This window comes from Ipomoea nil, unplaced genomic scaffold, assembly GCF_001879475.1.
Source record: "Ipomoea nil cultivar Tokyo-kokei standard unplaced genomic scaffold, Asagao_1.1 scaffold0146, whole genome shotgun sequence".
Taxonomy (NCBI): Eukaryota; Viridiplantae; Streptophyta; class Magnoliopsida; order Solanales; family Convolvulaceae; genus Ipomoea; species Ipomoea nil.
Window position 1 is genome coordinate 720,618 of NW_017616574.1, and position 21,350 is coordinate 741,967.

Here is a 21,350-nt window from a genome sequence, read left to right on the forward strand (position 1 = left end):
TTTATTCCACTGATGTTGTGCGATCTATGCCTTTTGTTGGTTCTGTGTCTGATGTTGTTAAGTCCACTACTGAGGTCTGCCAAGTTGATGATCGACATAAGGTATCTGCGGAGATTGAAGCTGAAAAATCTCTAAGCCATCGTCCCTCTGATTCGATTGATGGTGTTCCTGTCTATATGTCTACTACCTTGGCAGAGAGTCTTGATCACATCCGATACTTTGCGGGTTTACCCTCTACCTCTGTGCCTGAACCATACAGAGTCATTCATCCTGCTGATCTTTCTGTACCGATAGATAGTGATGATGAGAAAATTCTAGCTGAAGTATATGGTCCACAAGCCCCATCCTCTGGCCCCATTGGGTCCCTTACAATGGAAGAGACAGCACATCCAGATTCCACTACTTTCAGAATTAGGGAAGTCTCCAAACTTCTTGCATCTTCATATGCTCCTGTGTCTGAGACAAGCAACTCTATTTCTCCGAGTCCTACTGATCACTCCCCTACTAGAGAAACAAGGAAATCCAAACGAAAAGGCAACCCCGAAAGAGTATCTGTGGAAACTGGTGATGATAATATCGAAACTGTCCAACCAGAGAAAAGACGAAGATCAGCCGATTCAGTGCAGGCTGAGAGTGACCCACCAATCCAGCAAGTGTTCAAAACCTTGATATCGGCAGTCAAGAATAAGGCCCCTGCTACAACCATTGCTACCAGGAAAATGAAAGCTACAACCCGGTCAAGAGGAAGAAGTGTCACTCCTGATGTACAAGCTGCGTCTGACAGTCCTGACACCTCCATTTACAAGCCACAGTTTGTTTCTGCAACAGCTCAAGGCAAGTGGTCTACTATGGTTAGACGAGAGCTTATTCTTCAGCGATCAGTTGATGAGAATCAGTTGAATTCTGTCTGTGATATTTTACCCTTGCTGAGTGAGGTTGGCTTACTAAAGACTGTGACATCCATTTGTCCCTACTCAAAGCTGTTGACCTACGAGTTTTACTGCAATCTGAACAAAGAAATTGATAACCTTAATGGGACACGATGCTAGCAGATTTTCATCAGAGGGCAGTGGTATGTGTTCGGGCCAGACATGATCAATGACTATTATGGGTTGAAGGCTGTCGACGAAGAAGAAATTACTGATTGGGATTTGGTTGCAAGGACGCTCATTGGTGGTCAGACTCCAGTATGGCCTACAGGTGATATTGACACCCTGTCTAGCTCGGTGTTTACCTCCAAATATGTTATCCTGCACCGTATTGCACTGCACAATTGGCTCCCCTCTGCACATTTTCAAACTGGCTGCTCTCTTGTTCTGAATTGGCACCAAGATGTCCATTGATCTGGGAAAGTGGATCTTCTATCATTTTCTCACCGTGATTCATCCGAGGGAACAGAAGGTAAGACTGCCTTATCCTAATCTCATCTTTGGAGTTCTGACGTCACAGGGCCTAGTACCAATGCCAAGCGAGATTATTACTCCGTCTCTGCTCTATACTATTGATCCGCGACTCTTGGTTGGCAAGTATATCCGGGATGTTACACCAGTTAATGCTCCTCCATCATCTGACGCTGACACAACTGTTGAGGACTCACCACATGCGAAAGATGTTCAGCTGTCCCTACGTCTGAAGGCTCGGGTGTCTAAGCTAGAGACTGTTAATGACATTATCACGAATCAGTTCAATGCAGCCCGTACTGAACTTGCGATTGTTCTGCTTTGATTAAGCTTGACTGAGTCTGCTGCTGCTGAGAATGTGAAGTCTGAAAGTGAAGGTCCCTTGAATACTTAGTACTACCTCTGTTGGCTTTAGAGTCTCAATTTCAGTGATTAAGTTTTCAATTTTCCATTCTTCTCCTGCCAAAAGAGAAGAAGAAACTAGTTCTGGTCCAAAAAATTTGATTCCTTTAGACTCAATTATCTTAATTATGTTATCAATTTTAATTTTAAATCTTGGGCAAACTTGTGTGGATAATCTTCCCATTAAGATTACGTCCAACACAATATTTGATCCTTTAAAATTTCCAAATCCTTTTGCTTGGACTTGAATTTTTATATACTTAATGTCCTTAAAGGCAATAGTATAATTTGGACATAAATAGTAAAATCCTATATTATTATTCATGTCTACTTCTACTAACCCAATAATTTGTTTATTTAGTGATTGTTAGTGTTTTTATTTTGTTCAAAAACCCCAACGTATAATTGGCAAAATTATTATGGCAAATTAAGATAGGGTTTAGCTTGGTGTCTGTTTACTCTTACAGAAGACTGATTGATCAGATCATCAACAGACGCACTGACACTGAAGATCTGATAAAGGGAGATGTTTCCAAAATGCTGAACGCGGTTTGAGAAGACAATTTTTGGAAAGAATATCAGCGGATCTGTTTTGGAAGGTATGGACCGAATCTTTAAGATTGCATTCTTCACAAATTGTCCTACCATCTACAATCAAAGACATTTTTGGAGAGTGTTCTTACCAAGGAAGTATAAGTATCCTCATTCGGTCAAGAATTAGGGTTACGAGTTTAAGAAGACGAAAACACTCCATGCTATAGAGAGACACATATCTTTGATTATCATGCATCTTCTCAAGATAATAATTTCTTGGTGATTATGATGAAGAACTTGAGAAGGACTAACGTTGCTTAAACGAAAGGACGCGAAGATCACTCAGTTGTGGGAACAACTTGGGACTGCGTCATTGAAGCGGACTGCATCAGAGTTAGCTCTCCAATTGAAGGGATTTCATTGGACTTCTGCATGCGTAGCTCTCCGACTTCAACAATCCACTAAACCTTTATAGACTGGGTACGTACCTTGTGTGGGGCACTTGGGTGAGATCGTTGTATCTCTACCTTTGTACATTGGATTGGACGCCTCGGTGATCGTCCCCCAGATGTAGATACACACTGTATCGAACTGGGTAAACATCGTATGTGTTGATTTATTATCTACTTTAGCTTCCGCTATAATCTAATCTGTCGTCTAACTGAATGACTGACAATTCACGTCACTGAATCAGTCAGTCCAGGATATCAGTCAATTATCTCTAATAATAATCTTAAACTGAGGAAATGCAAAATTACAGTGATGATTGATTTCTAGTATCTAAAACAGCAACTAATGAAGGAGGGATATAGAAGGGTAGTGGGTGCAAGGACTGATATTATTTATGGGTTGGGATCCATGGTTGCCAGATGATCAAAATCCCTATGTTACAACGGAGTTGCACCAGTCTGTGTATGAGGCCCCTGTTGCGTCTTTATTTGATGTTCAAGGTACCACGTGGGATGTTGATTTTGTTCGTGATATTTTTTATTCTCATGATGCTTATCTTATTTTGAACATTCCTATTAGTTTGAGGAGGCCACAGGATCGCTGGGCTTAGCACTGGGATGAGAAGGGTATGTATACTATGAAGTCTTGTTACAAGCATTTGACAATGGTGCAGGCTGACGGGAAACCATGGTTAAGGATTTGGAATTTGCATATTCCTCCGAAGGTGAAGTGTTTTAGCCAGCTAGCTTCAGCTTATCTCCCTACAAGGGATGTTTTGTGCTCTAAAAATGTTCAGTGTTCTTTGGATTGATACATGTGCAGGATGTCTGATGAGTCTGTGCTACATCTTTTTGCATTTTGTGTGGAAGCTAAACGGATTTGGAATAATATGGGGCTGGCGCATCTATGCTCATATTCTGGTAATAATATTACGGACTGGTTTTTCTGGTGTTTGAGTTCTATGGATAATGCTAAGTTGCCTTATTTTGTAATGTCTTGCTGAGTTATTTGGTCAAGGAGAAATGACAGCGTGTGGAATGGCATTGTGTTTAACTCGGGTGTGCTCATCTAGAGGGCTTTTAGTTTTTTGGAGGGGTGGTCAAGTGCGAATGCAACGGCAACTGTTCACGGTGCAATTGATTCTGTTGTGCGTTGGACGAGGCCACGGCAAGGGAGGTATAAGGTGAACTCGGATGCTTCTTTGGATCAAGGCACAAATGGTATGGGGCTAGGGTGGGTGATGCGTGATGATCAGGGGAGTTTCATGGCTGCTAAGAATATGATAGTTGATGGGATTTACCGGGTTAAGGAGGCCAAGGCCATGTGTTTACGGGAGGTGTTAAGTTGGTTGAAAGGCACCGGTATGGGAAATGTGGATATTGAAATGGATTCTCAAGTACTTTTTGATGCCATTCGTTCTTCTCCTTTTAGTTCTGCTTTTGGCTTATTGGTAGATGATATTAAAAATTTAGCATCCGACATAGGTGATGTTGAATTTTATTGTGTTAAGTAGTCTGCGAATAGTGCAGCCCATACTCTTGCTAGGGCAGCCTTTTCTATGTCAGATTGTGGGGAGTGGTTGGACTCTCCACCTTCTTTTCTTGTAAGCTTTCTTGAAGCTGATTTAATGAATTAATTCCTTCTTCTTAAAAAAAAAAAAAAAAAAAAAAAAAAAAAAAACAGCAATTAAGACTTTTGTCCCGCTTTGTTTCATTACTAGTCCTCTAACTCCAATTGTAATTAATCCTAAATGTATATAATTTAAATTTTTCGAAGAAATTTAATTTATACTTTCATTTGTTAATAATCTGAATGTTTCAGTCCTACCTTCGGGTAGTTCTAACATTTTGGATCTATATGTTCTAATTAAACTGAAATTATTTTCTAAAACTCCAGTTCTATATAACATGTTTGGTCTTAATGTATTAATGTAATCATTTGACATAATTTCTAAGTCTCTTTCAGTGTCAACAATTTGTTCCAATTTATAGAAACTTTTGTTTGAGTTTAATTTTAAAAGTCTGTTTAAATAAGAGGGACTGTTGGTTTGGTTTAATGTGCTAATTCTAGAAGAACTAGGTTCTTCTAAAGTTAATGTTCTTGACCTTCTTGTAAAAGGATTCATCATTTATTTAAATTTTTTTTGACTTCTTCTAAATTGTATGTCAAAAATTTTTTTGTTTTGGATTTAATTTGTGAAGAAATATGAATATTAGAAATTTTTTTTGGATAACAAATCTATGGAATTATTTATCTCAATTAATTTTGGATTTTCAATTATTTGTTTTTCTCTTATTACTAAGTCAAATTTTGTGTTAAAATTTTCAATTAATTTTAATAAATTTGAAATTTTCTTTTCTTGCTGTTCCATCATAGTTTTTAAATAATCTATTTGTTTTAAAATTATTTCATTAGACTGATTCATATTAACAGATTATTTTTGCTATACAATTTTCAATTTCTTCTAAAATTTCTTTGTGAGATTCATAAGTATTCTTTATTGTTTTATAAAAAGGGGAATTTGGGTCATAATTTTTCCCTTCGGTGTCTAACCATATTTAGATTCTAATGCTCTAGTTTTATAAAATTTTTGGTAATATTTTAAATGTGAAATTTTTTCAGAAAAATTCATGCCGAAATTTCTGTAATATAACTTTTCATTTCAAGAATTTTCCTAAGTGTAAATTCGTAATTATTATAAGAGTGTTCATATTGTTCCCAATTTTGTAAATGACAATATTCTTGCATGTCTGCTAAAAAAATTTGAAAATTATATTCATATATTCTAAGTTTCCAAATGCAAAATACTAAACATGAGTGAATCATTTTAATCTCTCAGAATCGTAATAAGCTCTAATACCAAATATTGGGGGGGGGGGGGGGGGGGGGGGGGGGGGTATGCCTCCGCAGAGGTTTGATTGTGGGGAAGTGATGTGAAAAATAGAATAGTAGTTTGATGAATGATTTATAAATGACATGTGGTAGTACATATTATTAATAAATTTTGGATTAGTTGGAAAATAATAAAAAGTAGAATAGTTGTTTTGAATTTATTAGATTCCTATCAAATACCTCTCCAGCATGTTTCCTTTTTCCCCACCACTGATGACACACTTGCTCAGTGGTTCTTATTCTTAAGGAAATTCCCAAAGATTTTGCAAAGAAGTTCCAAACTGCCTGAGTTGTCTCACTTGTGCAGAAAACATGCTGAGTAGTGCAACAACTTGGATTATGACAACAACTGCATTTTGAGACAATGTTGTAGCCAAATCTAGCCAAGACATCATCCAAAGGGACTTTACTCTTGAACACTCTCCAAGCCAGGAAGGCCATCTTCCATGGAACATGTTTAATCTAGATTTTCTTTGCCCATTGTAAGTTGCTTGTTCTATCCCTCCTAACCCCTCTTTCAAACTTTTTGGCAGCAGCTAGGAAAAGTTTCCATTTTTCTCAGGCCTCCATCTTGGGGTGTCTGACAGGTTTGCATTCAACCTAATTCTCTGTACAACATTTTGCACTTCAGGACCAAGACTAGGGATCTCCCACTTTCCATTCCTGTAATAGTCTTTCAGATTATCCTTTGCTCCTGTTTTGCCATGTATGTTTAAGACCAGAGCTAATGCTCCTAGACCTGACCAATTGTCCCACCAAAAGTTGACATCCACTTTCCCAGTTTTCCAGATAATCTCCTTTTCAACCTTGTCTCTAGCTCTAACCATTCTCCTCCAAATATGGGAGTCTTTGTACTGCCATGTTCCACAAACTAGGTGGGACCCTGTACAGTATTGTGCTTCCAAGTATTTTCTCCATAGTGTGTCATCAGTTCTAAAGTGGCACCATAGTTTAGTTGTAGATGCAGCCACCATATCTCTCACACTAGTGAACCCTACCCCTCCACTTTCTGTTGTTTTTGCCATTGATTCCCAGGAACTCCAGTGATACTTCAACCTTCCTTCTGAACTGCCCCACAAGAAATCTGCCAGGATTTTCTCTATTTGTTTTATGACAGCTTTTGGTGGATCCATGGCTGAGAATATATGAATAGGCATTCCATGCAAGACAGATTTGATCAAGACAGACTTTCCCCCTTAAAAGAGCAGTTTACTATGCCACCCCCTGCACTTAGTTGCAATTTTCTCCACAAGAGAAGCAAACAAACTCACTCTTGTCCTTCCTCTATAAATTGGGCATCCTAGGTATGTAAAAGGAAAATTTTTGTGCTTGCATTTTGTTACTTTCTCAATTTTGTTAACAGCCCACCCCCTACCCCATCATGTACATAGAAACCACTCTTTTGTTTATTCACAAGTTGTCCTGACTGACTCTCATAGGCTTCTAGGGTTCTCATTGTTTTTTCCAAAGCTTCCCCCTTCCCACATGTGAAGATGATAACATCATCAGCAAAGGATAGGTGGCTCACAGAAGGGCCACCTGATATTTGAGAATAAGTAATTATCATTTTTACACAGCATAGCAGATAACAATTCAACAGCCAAGATAAAGAGGCTTGGGGATTGTAATACCCACTATCTTAGAAATAAAAATATACCTATGTTATTAAAATAGGTCAACAAGTCAAAGGTTATTAAAATTGATATTGGATGAATTTACTAAATTACCCCTCTTTATCCTTAAAGCTTAAGGAATCCCTTTTATATTGGAAGACCATCTCATTTGAAAGAAGAAAAAAAGAATATTGGCTAGAGAGATAGAGGAAGGGAAAAACCTTGAAGCTTTGATCTCCATCTTCTTCAAGCTTAGATCTCAAAGCTATTGAAGTATTCTAGGTGAGTTTGACCTCCATATTTCACTCTTTGAGTTGGGTTTATCATTTGAGCCCTAAGATTGATTTTTGAAAATATTAGGGATTTTTGACAAGGGGATTTTGGCGAGCTAAATAGCTAAGATTTGGATGTTTTAGGTAAGTGATTAGCTCTTCTCTCCTTATTTTGTAAAACCCATAACTTATTATGGAATAATCTCCACTATTTTGAATACCCATTTTAGGGTTAGTATGAGTTAAAAATATTTTAGACTATGATATGTTTTTGGGTCTGAAATGCTAAGCTGAAGTCTGAATTGAAATTGTGTTTGGGTTCGTTGAAACTGTGTTTTCGGATAGATGTTAAGAATTTCTGACTGAAATTGTTAATAAGTGTTGAGATGGCAGAATGGTTTTTGTTGCTGTGCAGGTGGGTTAGTCGTGGGTTCGACTCTGTCTGCTAGCATTCTGTGTGTTTGTTTTATATATATGCCTTATAAAATGGATTATTTGTTTAAAGTGAGATTTGAAATCCTAACCACATGCTTATTAACTTGAGTTCTTTCCACCTAAGCCATTTCAATCCCTTTGAAATTATTTTAGTTTTATGAACTAGTCTATGATGTTTAAAGAGTTATGCACTAAGAAAATTATCATTTTGAGAATGGTTTATACCTTGCATATTTCTTAGTTTGATGAACTTATTATCTATTTTGGAAATATGAACTTTGTTATGTGATCTTTAAGGAATTGATTTTTGCTACAATGGGCTATTTGATTATAAGAATTATTTTGAAGGTTTGACCAAACTCATGAGGCAACCTACATTTTTGTTGTTTGTTCTGTTCGGCTTGGAACGTTCCTAATTGCTCAATCCGAATCGTCGAGCTTGACTCATTCCGAATCGTCGAGTCTTTTGAATTATTTGTTGGAACGTTCCATCCGGCTCATTCTGAATCGTCGAGCCTGACTCATTCCGAATCGTCGAGTCTTTTTGGACCATTATACCGATAATGACATGTGCCACAGAATATAATGGTAGTTGTAGGTTGCCAATGGGTCATATGTTAAGGAATGGTTTGTGCTTTTGAAAGTATTGTTTTATGAAATATTATTGATGCCCATGTAGCTAAAGTTTCTTGTTTTGTGAGCTTGTGTATAGTATGATGAGAGTATATTATGACTTCGATATAGTTTAAAGATCGAGTTTTGATCGAGTTATTACTCTAAAGCTTTTTGTATTATTTCTGGGTTACTAGATCCGGGGTTGAGAGGAGTATCACGTACTGGGCATTAGCTCATTATTTGTATTTTATTTTCTCATGTTTCAGAGTAGTAAGGACATGTGAATAGCACGAGCACAAGTGGTGGGGTGTCGAAGGTGACTTTTGAAACTTGGAGACTTAGTCCTAGTTTTGGAGCTTATCATGGATTTTTGTTTATTTAGACTTTCCCATTGACCCTTTGTAATTTTGGTAGACCATTGTGCTTGGCTTTGGTGCTTGTGATGCATTTTGGACATACTACTCTTGATTGTAAATATCTAATAGTGGATTTGATGACTTTTTGGGAAGAACAAGTCAATTATATTCTCTCATTTTGGGTTGTGGAATTATTATATATTCAAGTGTTATTATGAAGATTCTGAGAGGTATGTATGGTTAGGCTTCGTATTGTTACAGGTCTTCACGTAACGATACGGCCGGGTCATGTCCTAGAAGTGGGGCGTGACACAGTGGTATCAGAGCCTAGGTTTAAATCCTTAGTTGGTCAAGAAGTTAAGTTTGAATTTTTGCAAGGTTAGGCTTTAACCTAGCGGATGATAAGTTTAGGCTTTGAGCGAGTTTTGGATGTGGTTTCCTGAACATTTTTTTTTTTGCTAATGTGTTAATTCCTTCTCTGTTGTGAATTTAGGGAGTGTTGTGTTACTATGATTAGGAGGGGTGTTCCTACTCGTGGTCGAACTCGTCAAGTTAGGTTGTCGATAAATGTGTCGCCTATTCAGAACATAGTTGTGAATGCTTATGTGCTGTGTGATTCAGGTTCTTCACATTGTTTTACTTATGAAAAGTTTGCAAAGAATTTAAATTTGCTAGCTAAGAAGTTGAGCGCACCTTTGTATGTTAATACCCCTATGGGGAAAATTGTGGTGACAGATACTTGGTTTCAAGATGGTTATCTACAACTTAATGGGAGTGATGTGCCAATTGATTTAATTCGACTAGATATGCAGGATTTTGATGTGATATTAGGATTGGACTGGCAAAAAAAAAAAAAAAAAAAAAAAAAAACTATGCCTATATTGACTGCGCTCGTAGGAAGGTGGTATTTCAAATTCCTGGACAATCTATCTTTACTTTGAGACACTTTCTTAGGAGCGGAATGTTGGTGTCGAAAGTGTCATTGAAAGTAATTTATGCATTGAAGGCTAAGAAAGAATTGAGAAAAGGGTGTAGCGGTTTCTTGACTTATGTGGATACCCACCCGAAAGAAGTTGAGTTAGATGATATCCCAATTGTTAAGGAATTTTCGGATGTGTTCCTAGAGCATTTAATTGGATTACCTCCAAATAGAGAAATTGAGTTTAAAATAGAGGTTCCCGGAACTACTCCAATCTCAAAGGCCCCTTATTGCATGTCACCGTCTGAGCTACGTTAGTTAAAGGTGCAATTGCAAGAATTGCCTGATATGAGATTTATTAGACCTAGTGTATCTTTTTGGGGTGCACTAGTGTTATTTGTGAAGAAAAAGGATGGTAGCTTGCGATTGTGTATTGACTATTGGAAATTGAATAAAGTTATTGTCAAGAACAAGTATCCTCTACCTCACATAGATGATTTATTTGACCAATTCAAGGTGCTAAATACATTTCAAAAATTGATTTGAAATTAGGGTACCATCAATTGAAGGTTTAAGCTAGTGATGTACCCAAGACTACTTTTAGGACCTGGTATGGCCATTATGAATTTTTGGTGATGCCGTTCGGGCTACCTAATGTTCCTACTTTCTTTATGGATTTAATGAATAGGGTCCTCAAGTCATTTCTGGACAAATTTGTTGTGGTATTTATTGATGACATTCTGCTATATTCAAAGAGTGGGGAAGAGCATGCTCAACATATGAGGACCCTCTTGCACACCTTGAAGGAAAAGGAATTGTATGCCAAGCTAAGTGAATGTGAATTTTGACTTAAGGATATGTCTTTTCTTGGTCATGTAATTTCTAGGGGCTGGATTTCTTTAAACCCAACTAAGGTTGAAGCAATAACACAATGGCATAAACCCACTAATGTTACATAAGTAAGGAGTTTTCTAGGTTTAGCAGGTTATTACATGAGATTTGTGAAGGATTTCTCATTAATATCTATGTCATTGACTCGATTAACTCGGAAAGGTATAAAGTTTGAATGTGATGAGGAGTGTGAGAAGTGCTTTTGAGAATTAAAGAAAAGATTGGTTAGTACACCTATCTTAGCCCTACCATCCGGGGAAGGGGGATTTGTTATTTATAGTGTTGCATCAAGAAGAGGATTAGGATGTGTGTTGATGCAAAATGATAAGGTGGTAGCTTATGCCTCTCGACAATTCAAGCCCCATGAAGTTAATTACCTCACTCATGACTTAGAACTAACAGCTGTGGTATTTTCTTTAAAAATATGGAGGCACTATTTGTATGGAAAATCTTGTCAAATATTCACGGACCACAAGAGTTTGAAGTACCTCTTTACCCAAAAGGAAATGAACATGAGACAATGACGATGGTTGGAGGTAATAAAAGAATATAACCTCACTATTAATTATCATCCATGTAAAGCTAACATGGTAGCTGGTGCTCTAAGTCGTAAGTTTCACACGGTTAATGTGATAGTGGTAACTACTCAAACCCAATTGTTGAAAGATTTTCAAGATTTAGAAGTTGAGGTTTTTTACAAAATAAGCAAGGGGGGATATTGGCAACTATGATTACAAAACCAGTATTATTAGATCGCATTAAAGTTGCCCAAGTTGATTAAGATTCGGGAAAATAAAAAAATCAAGCGGGTGACCCAAAAGAGTTCATTATTTAAGATGATGGATCCCTATATTTCAAGTCCCGGCTATGCATTCCGAATGATGTTGAGGTAATGAAGGATATTTTAAAGGAAGCCTATCAGTCTTACTTCTTGGTACATCAAGGTGCTACCAAAATGTATAGAGATATGAGAAATAATTTCTGGTGAAGTGGTATGAAGTGGGATATTGCTGACTTTGTGGTTAGATACATGGTATGTCAACAAGTGCGTTAAAGTTGAACACCAAAGACCTACAGGATTATTGAAATCCTTAGAGATACCTCATTGGAATTGGGAACATATATCTATGGATTTTGTGAGTGAATTACCAAACAGTCATTATGGGAAAAATACAATTTGGGTTATTGTGGATCGACTCACTAAGGTTGCACATTTTTCTACCCATTAAGAAGACCTAGCTAAGTTGTATGTGAATGAAGTTGTAAGGTTTCACGGTGTACCTGTTAGTATAGTATCTGACCTGTACTCTAGATTTGTGTCAAAATTTTGGAGAAGCTTATAACGAGCCATGGGGACTGAATTAAAATTAAGCACTGCATTTCATCCACAAATAGATGGGCAAACGAGAGGACTATTCTGACCTCGGAGGATATGCTTCGAGCTTGTGTCTTGGATTTCAAGAGTAGGTAGAGTATCAACCACTACAAGTCAGGGATAACCTAACTTATGACAAAGTACCTCTTCGCATCATTGATCGGAAGGAACAAGTGTTGCGGTTCCGAGTAATCCCATTTGTTAAAGTGCAATGTTCACATCATACTCCAAGAAAAGCAACATGGAAAAGGATGATGATATGATGGATAGATATCCTAAACTCTTCAAGTTTGATGGTATGTAAGTTTCGAGGACGAAACTTATTTTAAGGTGGGGAGATTGTAATACCCACTATCTTAGAAATAAAAATATACCTATGTTATTAAAATAGGTCAACAAGTCAAAGGTTATTAAAATTGATATTGGATGAATTTACTAAATTACCCCTCTTTATCCTTAAAGCTTAAGGAATCCCTTTTATATTGGAAGACCATCTCATTTGAAAGAAGAAAAAAAGAATATTGGCTAGAGAGATAGAGGAAGGGAAAAACCTTGAAGCTTTGATCTCCATCTTCTTCAAGCTTAGATCTCAAAGCTATTGAAGTATTCTAGGTGAGTTTGACCTCCATATTTCACTCTTTGAGTTGGGTTTATCATTTGAGCCCTAAGATTGATTTTTGAAAATATTAGGGATTTTTGACAAGGGGATTTTGGCGAGCTAAATAGCTAAGATTTGGATGTTTTAGGTAAGTGATTAGCTCTTCTCTCCTTATTTTGTAAAACCCATAACTTATTATGGAATAATCTCCACTATTTTGAATACCCATTTTAGGGTTAGTATGAGTTAAAAATATTTTAGACTATGATATGTTTTTGGGTCTGAAATGCTAAGCTGAAGTCTGAATTGAAATTGTGTTTGGGTTCGTTGAAACTGTGTTTTCGGATAGATGTTAAGAATTTCTGACTGAAATTGTTAATAAGTGTTGAGATGGCAGAATGGTTTTTGTTGCTGTGCAGGTGGGTTAGTCGTGGGTTCGACTCTGTCTGCTAGCATTCTGTGTGTTTGTTTTATATATATGCCTTATAAAATGGATTATTTGTTTAAAGTGAGATTTGAAATCCTAACCACATGCTTATTAACTTGAGTTCTTTCCACCTAAGCCATTTCAATCCCTTTGAAATTATTTTAGTTTTATGAACTAGTCTATGATGTTTAAAGAGTTATGCACTAAGAAAATTATCATTTTGAGAATGGTTTATACCTTGCATATTTCTTAGTTTGATGAACTTATTATCTATTTTGGAAATATGAACTTTGTTATGTGATCTTTAAGGAATTGATTTTTGCTACAATGGGCTATTTGATTATAAGAATTATTTTGAAGGTTTGACCAAACTCATGAGGCAACCTACATTTTTGTTGTTTGTTCTGTTCGGCTTGGAACGTTCCTAATTGCTCAATCCGAATCGTCGAGCTTGACTCATTCCGAATCGTCGAGTCTTTTGAATTATTTGTTGGAACGTTCCATCCGGCTCATTCTGAATCGTCGAGCCTGACTCATTCCGAATCGTCGAGTCTTTTTGGACCATTATACCGATAATGACATGTGCCACAGAATATAATGGTAGTTGTAGGTTGCCAATGGGTCATATGTTAAGGAATGGTTTGTGCTTTTGAAAGTATTGTTTTATGAAATATTATTGATGCCCATGTAGCTAAAGTTTCTTGTTTTGTGAGCTTGTGTATAGTATGATGAGAGTATATTATGACTTCGATATAGTTTAAAGATCGAGTTTTGATCGAGTTATTACTCTAAAGCTTTTTGTATTATTTCTGGGTTACTAGATCCGGGGTTGAGAGGAGTATCACGTACTGGGCATTAGCTCATTATTTGTATTTTATTTTCTCATGTTTCAGAGTAGTAAGGACATGTGAATAGCACGAGCACAAGTGGTGGGGTGTCGAAGGTGACTTTTGAAACTTGGAGACTTAGTCCTAGTTTTGGAGCTTATCATGGATTTTTTGTTTATTTAGACTTTCCCATTGACCCTTTGTAATTTTGGTAGACCATTGTGCTTGGCTTTGGTGCTTGTGATGCATTTTGGACATACTACTCTTGATTGTAAATATCTAATAGTGGATTTGATGACTTTTTGGGAAGAACAAGTCAATTATATTCTCTCATTTTGGGTTGTGGAATTATTGTATATTCAAGTGTTATTATGAAGATTCTGAGAGGTATGTATGGTTAGGCTTCGTATTGTTACAGGTCTTCACGTAACGATACGGCCGGGTCATGTCCTAGAAGTGGGGCGTGACAGGGATAGTGGATCCCCTTGCCTAAGACCTCTAGTGGAATGGAAAAAAAAAAACACATTGATTCCCATTCACTAGGAAAGAGTACCAAATGTTGTTAATGTTCCTATCAACCAAATCTATCCATCTTTCACAAAAACCTAGCTTCCTAAGTACAGCAAATACACATTTCCAAGACATCTTATCATATGCCTTTGCCATATCCAGTTTTAGGACCACATCCACATTGGATGCATTCATACCATGGCAGAGTTCTTGAGCTAAAAGGATGTTATCAATTATATTCCTGCCCTTAACAAACCCAGCCTGATATGGGCCAACAAACCTAGCTAGCACATAAGACAGTCTAACAACCATATTTTTGAAATTATCTTATTGCAAAAATTGCTAAGGCTAATTGGCCTATAATCAGAGAAAGTGGCTGGGTTCTGGACTTTGCAATAATACAATTGCTGTGTGAGTCATGTTTTTTGTTAAAGTTTTCCCTTCAAAAAAATCAAAAATCACCTGGCAAAGATCACTCTTGATAACAGGCCAACATGCTTGGTAGAATCCTCCACCAAAGCCATCAGGGCCTGCTGAGCTATTGGGATTCATGTTAAAAGCACTGTCCCTTATTTCCAATTCAGTGGGCCTGGCCACCAAACTTTTGTTTTCCTCCTCAGACACTTGACCCTGCAAACATTGAAAAAGTGTTAGATCAATCTCAGCCTCTTCTGCTGAGAACAGTTGCTTATAATACTCAACAGCTAAGTCTGTTATCTCCTTCTGATCAGTTACCCACACCCCCTTAGAGTTTTTTATTTTATGGATCACTTGTATTTTCCTTCTCTCCTTCACCAACCCATGGAAATACCTAGTATTCTTTTCACCCTCAATTACCCACTGTCTATGGGCTTTCTGCTGCCAATACCTCTCTTTCACAGCTATTGCCTTTTTTAATTCAGCCTGGGCTTTTTTGAACTGGACTAGCACTCTCTCATCACAAGTAATTTGAACCTCTTCTTCAATCTTTTTTACCTTCTCCTCACAACTTTTCACCCTGTCAAAGATATCCCCAAAATTTTTCCAGTTCCAGGCTTTCAGGTCATTTTTTAGTCTCTTTAGTTTTTCTTTGAGCCTGTACATGGCATTCCCCTCAACTCTCACTTCCCAGGCCCTCTTCACAATCCCCATAAATTGCTCATGTTCACTCCAGATGTTTAGATACATAAAGGGCTTCTTTCCCATTTGCAAATGTGGTTCAACTTCTGCATGTGATCATGGGTGAGTGGTCTGATCCAGTTTTGGATAGGTAATGAGTGTGGGTTTTCAATTTAGCTTCCCAGTTGTCATTAATCATACATCTGTCATTTTTTTCCAAACTTCTTGTTCCCCACTTCTTCCATTCCACCAGGAATATGATGTACCATAAGTAGCCACATCCCTTAGGCCAGCCTTGTCTACACATTGTTGGAATTCTTTGCTTTTGGATATGTTATAAGGAACTCCTCCCTTCTTCTCTTAAGCAGATAAGATACAGTTAAAGTCTCCCATTGCTGCCCAACATCCTTGCCCCACTGACCCCTCAGCTTTTTTTCCAGATCCTCCCACAACTCCCTTCTTATTCTAGGATTACAGTTTGCATATATAAAGGAGATGTGCAATTCCCCTTCATATATTGTACTTTCCACTGAAACTGTTATCAACTGTTCCTTTATTTCCACATGTTTGACAGTGATCTCATCATTCCACATCACCCATATTTTCTCATTTCATTTGCATTTTTCCAAATTCCAACCTAGAGACATTACCACTGATTTGATTTGGTTTATATCCCTCATAGGTTCTATCAGACAGAGGAGTACTGGTTTGTACCCCCTCACGCAGTTTGGAATTTCAATCTCAAAATGTTTTTTAATGCAATTTGAACAAATTTGCTTCATACATGTCTGGCACTTCCACCGTTTATTAAAAGCTGAATACCAGTTGCATTTGTGACACATAATATTGTCACTTCCTGATTTAAATTTCCAATTATGTATGCAATTTTTCATTCAGAAAAGATTAAAATTATTTAATTTTTCTAAAAGGATTCCATTGTTTGGAAAATTATCTTCTTGAATTTCAACTTCTTCAGTTTCCATTCCTTATAAGGAACAAATACTCCAAATTTCAGATTCACTAGAAATATCAGATGTTATTTCTACCAAATCTTCATTTATTGTGGAAACTAAATATGATTCCCTGGTGAATAAATTTTGTCTGTTTGGACAGACAGAAGATAAATGTCCAGTTTTGTTACAAGCAAAACAAGTAATTGTTTTCTTGTATGTTTTATTAGGATTGTATTTCCTAACACGTCTTGTCTTGTTTAGGTAGGGTTTTCTTGCATTTGATTTTCTCAAATAATTTCTCTTAACATAATTTTTCGTTTGTTTAGTTTGTTTTCTTTGGCACCCATCATCAGGATGTTTTTCATACTTTTGAGGAGTGTAAATTTGTTTGCAAAAGCCTACATTATTTTGTTTTAATTCTTTTTGAATTTGAATATAAGTGCATTTTTTCTTTAATTCACTAATAATATGTTGAATTCTTATTCCTATATTGTCAAAAATATCATTGGCTTGTACCAATTTCCATGACTCATGGATTTCTTTACCCAATGGTCCGGGTAACTTGGTAAAAAGCCTTTCTCCTAATTTTGGAGAAAAATAATTTTCTAAAATACTTGCTAGAGCATAAAAGTCTTGAAGGAATTCTATTACATGATTCCAATCAAATAATTGAATTTGTTCCAAGTCTCTCATAGCTTCTGCTTGTCTAATGTTAGTCCAGTGTTGGCATCTCTGCCTGTGATAATTCTGTGTATCAAATAAGCAAAATTATGTATATTGCTCCCTTGAGCAATTAATTCTGCTAATTTGTCTGGAAAATTTGTTTTAAAGGCTTCCCACGCAGCCCTAACAATATCTCCCAGATAATTTTCAGCAATTTTGATCATTTCATTACCTTCTGTGATATTGAAATGTCTACTTTCAAAGTCTCTAATCATCATGGCAGTCCATTGCTCTAAATAATTATCCAATAATTGTGGATAAATATTAGCAATGTTTAAAATTATAAGATCTTTTCCCAATATTTGAATTTCATGAGTTCTTTTTCCCAAAGTTCTCCTATTAGGATTATTTTGGTTGTAAATTGTGACAGGTAGTCTAAGAGGATGTCCTACTGGGTAAGCCATCTGTTCAGGAGTAGCAGATGGATAATATGAAGATGTGGCAGTGTTTTGATTTTTACTAGTTTATGTTGTATTCATAAAAAAATTTATTGAATTTTCTTCTATACTCATGCCTTCTTTGAAATTCTTCTCATGTGAGTGCTCCTGAAATTGAAATTTAATCGATCTTGTTTTTTTATTACAAAGGAAGGGGGATACCCATACAATCTATGCCTAAACTGAGGCTCGAAACCTAAACCTCCCACATAGGGGAGCAATCCGATACTAGTGGACCACAAGCCACTTGGTAGCTTTTGGATCTTGTTGATTAGAGTTTTCATAATTTTTTAATATTAATAATAAAGATCCATTTTCATTGGTATAACTTACTACCTCTGTTGGCTTTAGAGTCTCAATTTCAGCGATTAAGTTTTCAATTTTCCATTCTTCTCCTGCCAAAAGAGAAGAAGAAACTGGTTCTGGCCTGGTCCAAAAAATTTGAATCCTTTAGACTCAATTGTCTTAATTATGTTATCAATTTTAATTTTAAATCTTGGGCAAACGTGTGTGGATAATCTTCCCATCAAGATTACGTCGAACACAATATTTGATCCTTTAAAATTTCCAAATCCTTTTGTTTGGACTTGAATTTTTATATACCTAATGTCCTTTAATGAAATAGTATAATTTGGACATAAATAATGAATTCCAATATTATTATTCATGTCTACTTCTATTACCCCAATAACTTGTTTATTTAGTGAGGATTGATTTCTAGTATCTAAAACAGCAACTAAGACTTTTATCCCGCTTTGTTTCATTACTAGTCCTCTGACTCCAATTGTAATTAATCCTAAATGTATATAATTTAAATTTTTGGAATAAATTTGATTTATACTTTCATTTGTTAATAATCCAAATGTTTCAGTCCTACCTTCGGGTAGTTCTAACATTTCGGATCTATGTGTTCTAATTAAACTGGTATTATTTTATTAAATTCCAGTTCTGTATAACATATTTGGTCTTAATGTATTAATGTAATCATTTGACATAATTTCTAAGTCCCTTTCTGTGTCAACAATTTGTTCCAATTTATAAGAATTTTTGTTTGAGTTTAATCTTAAAAGTCTGTTTAAATAAGAGGGACTGTTGGTTTGGTTTAATGTGCTAATTCTAGAAGAACTAGGTTCTTCTGAAGTTAATGTTCTTGACGTTCCCGTAAAAGGATTCATTATTTGTTTAAATTTTTCTTGACTTCTTCGAAATTGTATGTCAAAAAAATTTTTGTTTTGGATTTAATTTGTGAAGAAATCTGAATATTTGAAAATTTTTTGGATAACAAATCTATTGAATTATTTATTTCAATTAATTTTGAATTTTCAATTATTTGTTTTTCTCTTATTACTAAGTTAAATTTTGTGTTAAGATTTTCAATTAATTTTAATAAATTTGAAATTTTCTTTTCTTGATGTTCCATCATAGTTTTTAAATAATCAATATATTTTAAAATTATTTCATTAGATTAATTCATATTAACAGATTAATTTTGATATACAATTTTCAATTTCTTCTAAAATTTCTTTGTGAGATTCATAAGTATTCTTCATTGTTTTATAAAAATGGGAATTTGGATCATAATTTTTCCCTTCAGTGTCTAACCTTTATTTAGATTCTAATGCTCTAGTTTTATAAAATTTTTGGTAATATTTTAAATGTGAAATTTTTTTCAGAAAAATTCATGCCAAAATTTCTGTAATATAACTTTTCATTTCAAGAATTTTCTTAAGTGTAAAATCGTAATTATTATAATACTGTTCATATTGTTCCCAATTTTGTAAATAAAATATTCTTGCATTTCTGCTAGAAAAAATTTTAAGATTATATTCATATATTCAAAGTTTTCAGATGCAAAATTTTAAATATGGATCAATCATTTAATTTCTCAAAATCGTAATAAGCTCTGATACCAAATATTGGGGGGGGGGGGGGGGGGGGGGAGGGGAGGTAAGCCTCTGCAGAGGTTTAATTGTGAAGAAGATATGATGTGAAAAATAGAGTAATAGTTTGAGAAATGACTAACCAATGACATGTAGTACATATCATTAATAAAATTTGGATTAGTTAGAAAATAATAAAAAGTAAAATAGTTATTTGAATTTATTAGTTCGGAAGTAAATTTGGATGAAGAGTTTGGGAGTGTGTAGGAGTTGAAATGACTAACCAATGACATGTAGTACATATTATTAATAAATTTTGAATTATTAGAAAATAATAAAAAGTAGAATAGTTATTTGAATTTATTAGTTCGAAAGTAAATTTGGATGAAGAGTTTGGGAGTGTGTAGGAGTTGAAATGACTAACCAATGACATGTAGTACATATTATTAATAAATTTTGAATTATTTAGAAAAATAATAAAAAGTAAAATAGTTATTTGAATTTATTAGTTCGGAAGTAAATTTGGATGAAGAGTTTGGGTGTGTAGGAGTTGAAAATTAAATTTAAGGTGTAGGAATTAAAGATGATAGTTGAAAACATTTCAAAATTTCTAAAATTATTCAGTTTCAGCTCCACTGTAGTGTGTGTGTGTGTGTGTGTGTGTGTGTGTGTGTGTATATATATATATATATATATATATATATATATATATATATATATATATATATATAATAAAAGTAAAATCGTCCGTCCCAAATTTTTCCCTGAAAATTTAAGGGCATTTGTGTAATAATAATAATAATAATAATAATAATAATAATAATAATAATAATAATGCAATATTTTTTTTGGTGAATAATAATGCAATATACACACCAACGATTTTGTCTTAATTAATTCCTCCAATTAAGCAATTTTGTCTAAATTAATTCCTCCAATTAAGATGTTACCAAAAGTGTATCTTTTTTTACCAATTCAGTCAAAAAATTAACCAATATATATATTATCATCACTATCAATCTCTTTAGACCAATATCATCTTCTTCATGGCTTCCAAACTATTTTCAAGTCTCTTCCTTGTGTTGGTGGTTGCTTCATGTATGTCCATTCATCTTTAATAGCTTTCGCCCATAAAATATTTTACTGTGGGTATATCATATACAGACATTAAATTAATTTCTCTGGTAAAATCAGATCTTCAACTTCACAGTGATATATTTTAAGAGTCTACATTAAAAATATAAGAGAGAACATATATGCTTATTAGATGTGTGAAAACACTAATATTGTGAGTTGATATAATGATTGCAGGTATTTGGAGTGGTGGTGAAGCAAGATTTGCCATGCAAGACAAATAAGGATTGTGTAGCTCTCGATCCTTTGAGTGCTTGCTAAGTTGCTATTGTAACCATCTTGATATTTTCTTTTACTTTTTTAATTTAGTACACAACTGATGTCTGATGCCATGCTACAGTTTGTTAAATACACAGACTGCAATTATCTCAAATCTATTTCGTTCCCCCCCCCCCCCCCCCCCCCTTTCGGTTGTACTATGTCGTATATCATGGTTGGATGATTAAAGTAAAATTATTGGAACAAGTTTTTTTTTTCTTTTTAAGGTTTCCTAGAAATAAATAAATAAATAAATAAATATAAAATAAAATAAAAGCAGGGTGATTGACAGTTGGCAGCCACCCAATGCTTCTAGAGTTGTCCTTTTTAACTTTTAACTCTCTGCTTTTA

The 21,350-nt window shown here is 35.2% G+C and overlaps 1 protein-coding gene and 2 long non-coding RNA genes across 3 annotated transcripts; all 3 read left to right on the forward strand.

Moving 5' to 3' along the window:
- Nucleotides 1-7,491: 7,491 nt before the first annotated feature.
- On the forward strand, nucleotides 7,492-8,909 carry LOC109174706. Its single transcript, XR_002053156.1, has 3 exons — nucleotides 7,492-7,573; nucleotides 7,652-7,707; nucleotides 8,880-8,909. It is a non-coding gene; the product is annotated as an uncharacterized LOC109174706 (long non-coding RNA).
- A 569-nt stretch (nucleotides 8,910-9,478) lies between these two features.
- Nucleotides 9,479-10,206, forward strand: LOC109173812. Its single transcript, XM_019323119.1, has 3 exons — nucleotides 9,479-9,590; nucleotides 9,705-9,810; nucleotides 9,924-10,206. Exons 1-3 carry the CDS (start codon nucleotides 9,479-9,481, stop codon nucleotides 10,204-10,206), a joined length of 501 nt encoding a protein of 166 aa, XP_019178664.1.
- Nucleotides 10,207-12,684: 2,478 nt separating this feature from the next.
- Nucleotides 12,685-14,102, forward strand: LOC109174704. Its single transcript, XR_002053155.1, has 3 exons — nucleotides 12,685-12,766; nucleotides 12,845-12,900; nucleotides 14,073-14,102. It is a non-coding gene; the product is annotated as an uncharacterized LOC109174704 (long non-coding RNA).
- Nucleotides 14,103-21,350: the final 7,248 nt, after the last annotated feature.

Excerpts from the sequence above, each read along its gene's own strand:
- LOC109173812 (XM_019323119.1), top strand. The coding sequence starts at position 9,479 with ATGATTAGGAGGGGTGTTCCTACTCGTGGTCGAACTCGTCAAGTTAGG. Across the intron at positions 9,591-9,704 it reads TTATGTGCTGTGTGATTCAG|ATACTTGGTTTCAAGATGGT; the intron begins GTTCTTCACATT and ends TTGTGGTGACAG. Across the intron at positions 9,811-9,923 it reads GTGATATTAGGATTGGACTG|GAGCGGAATGTTGGTGTCGA; the intron begins GCAAAAAAAAAA and ends ACACTTTCTTAG.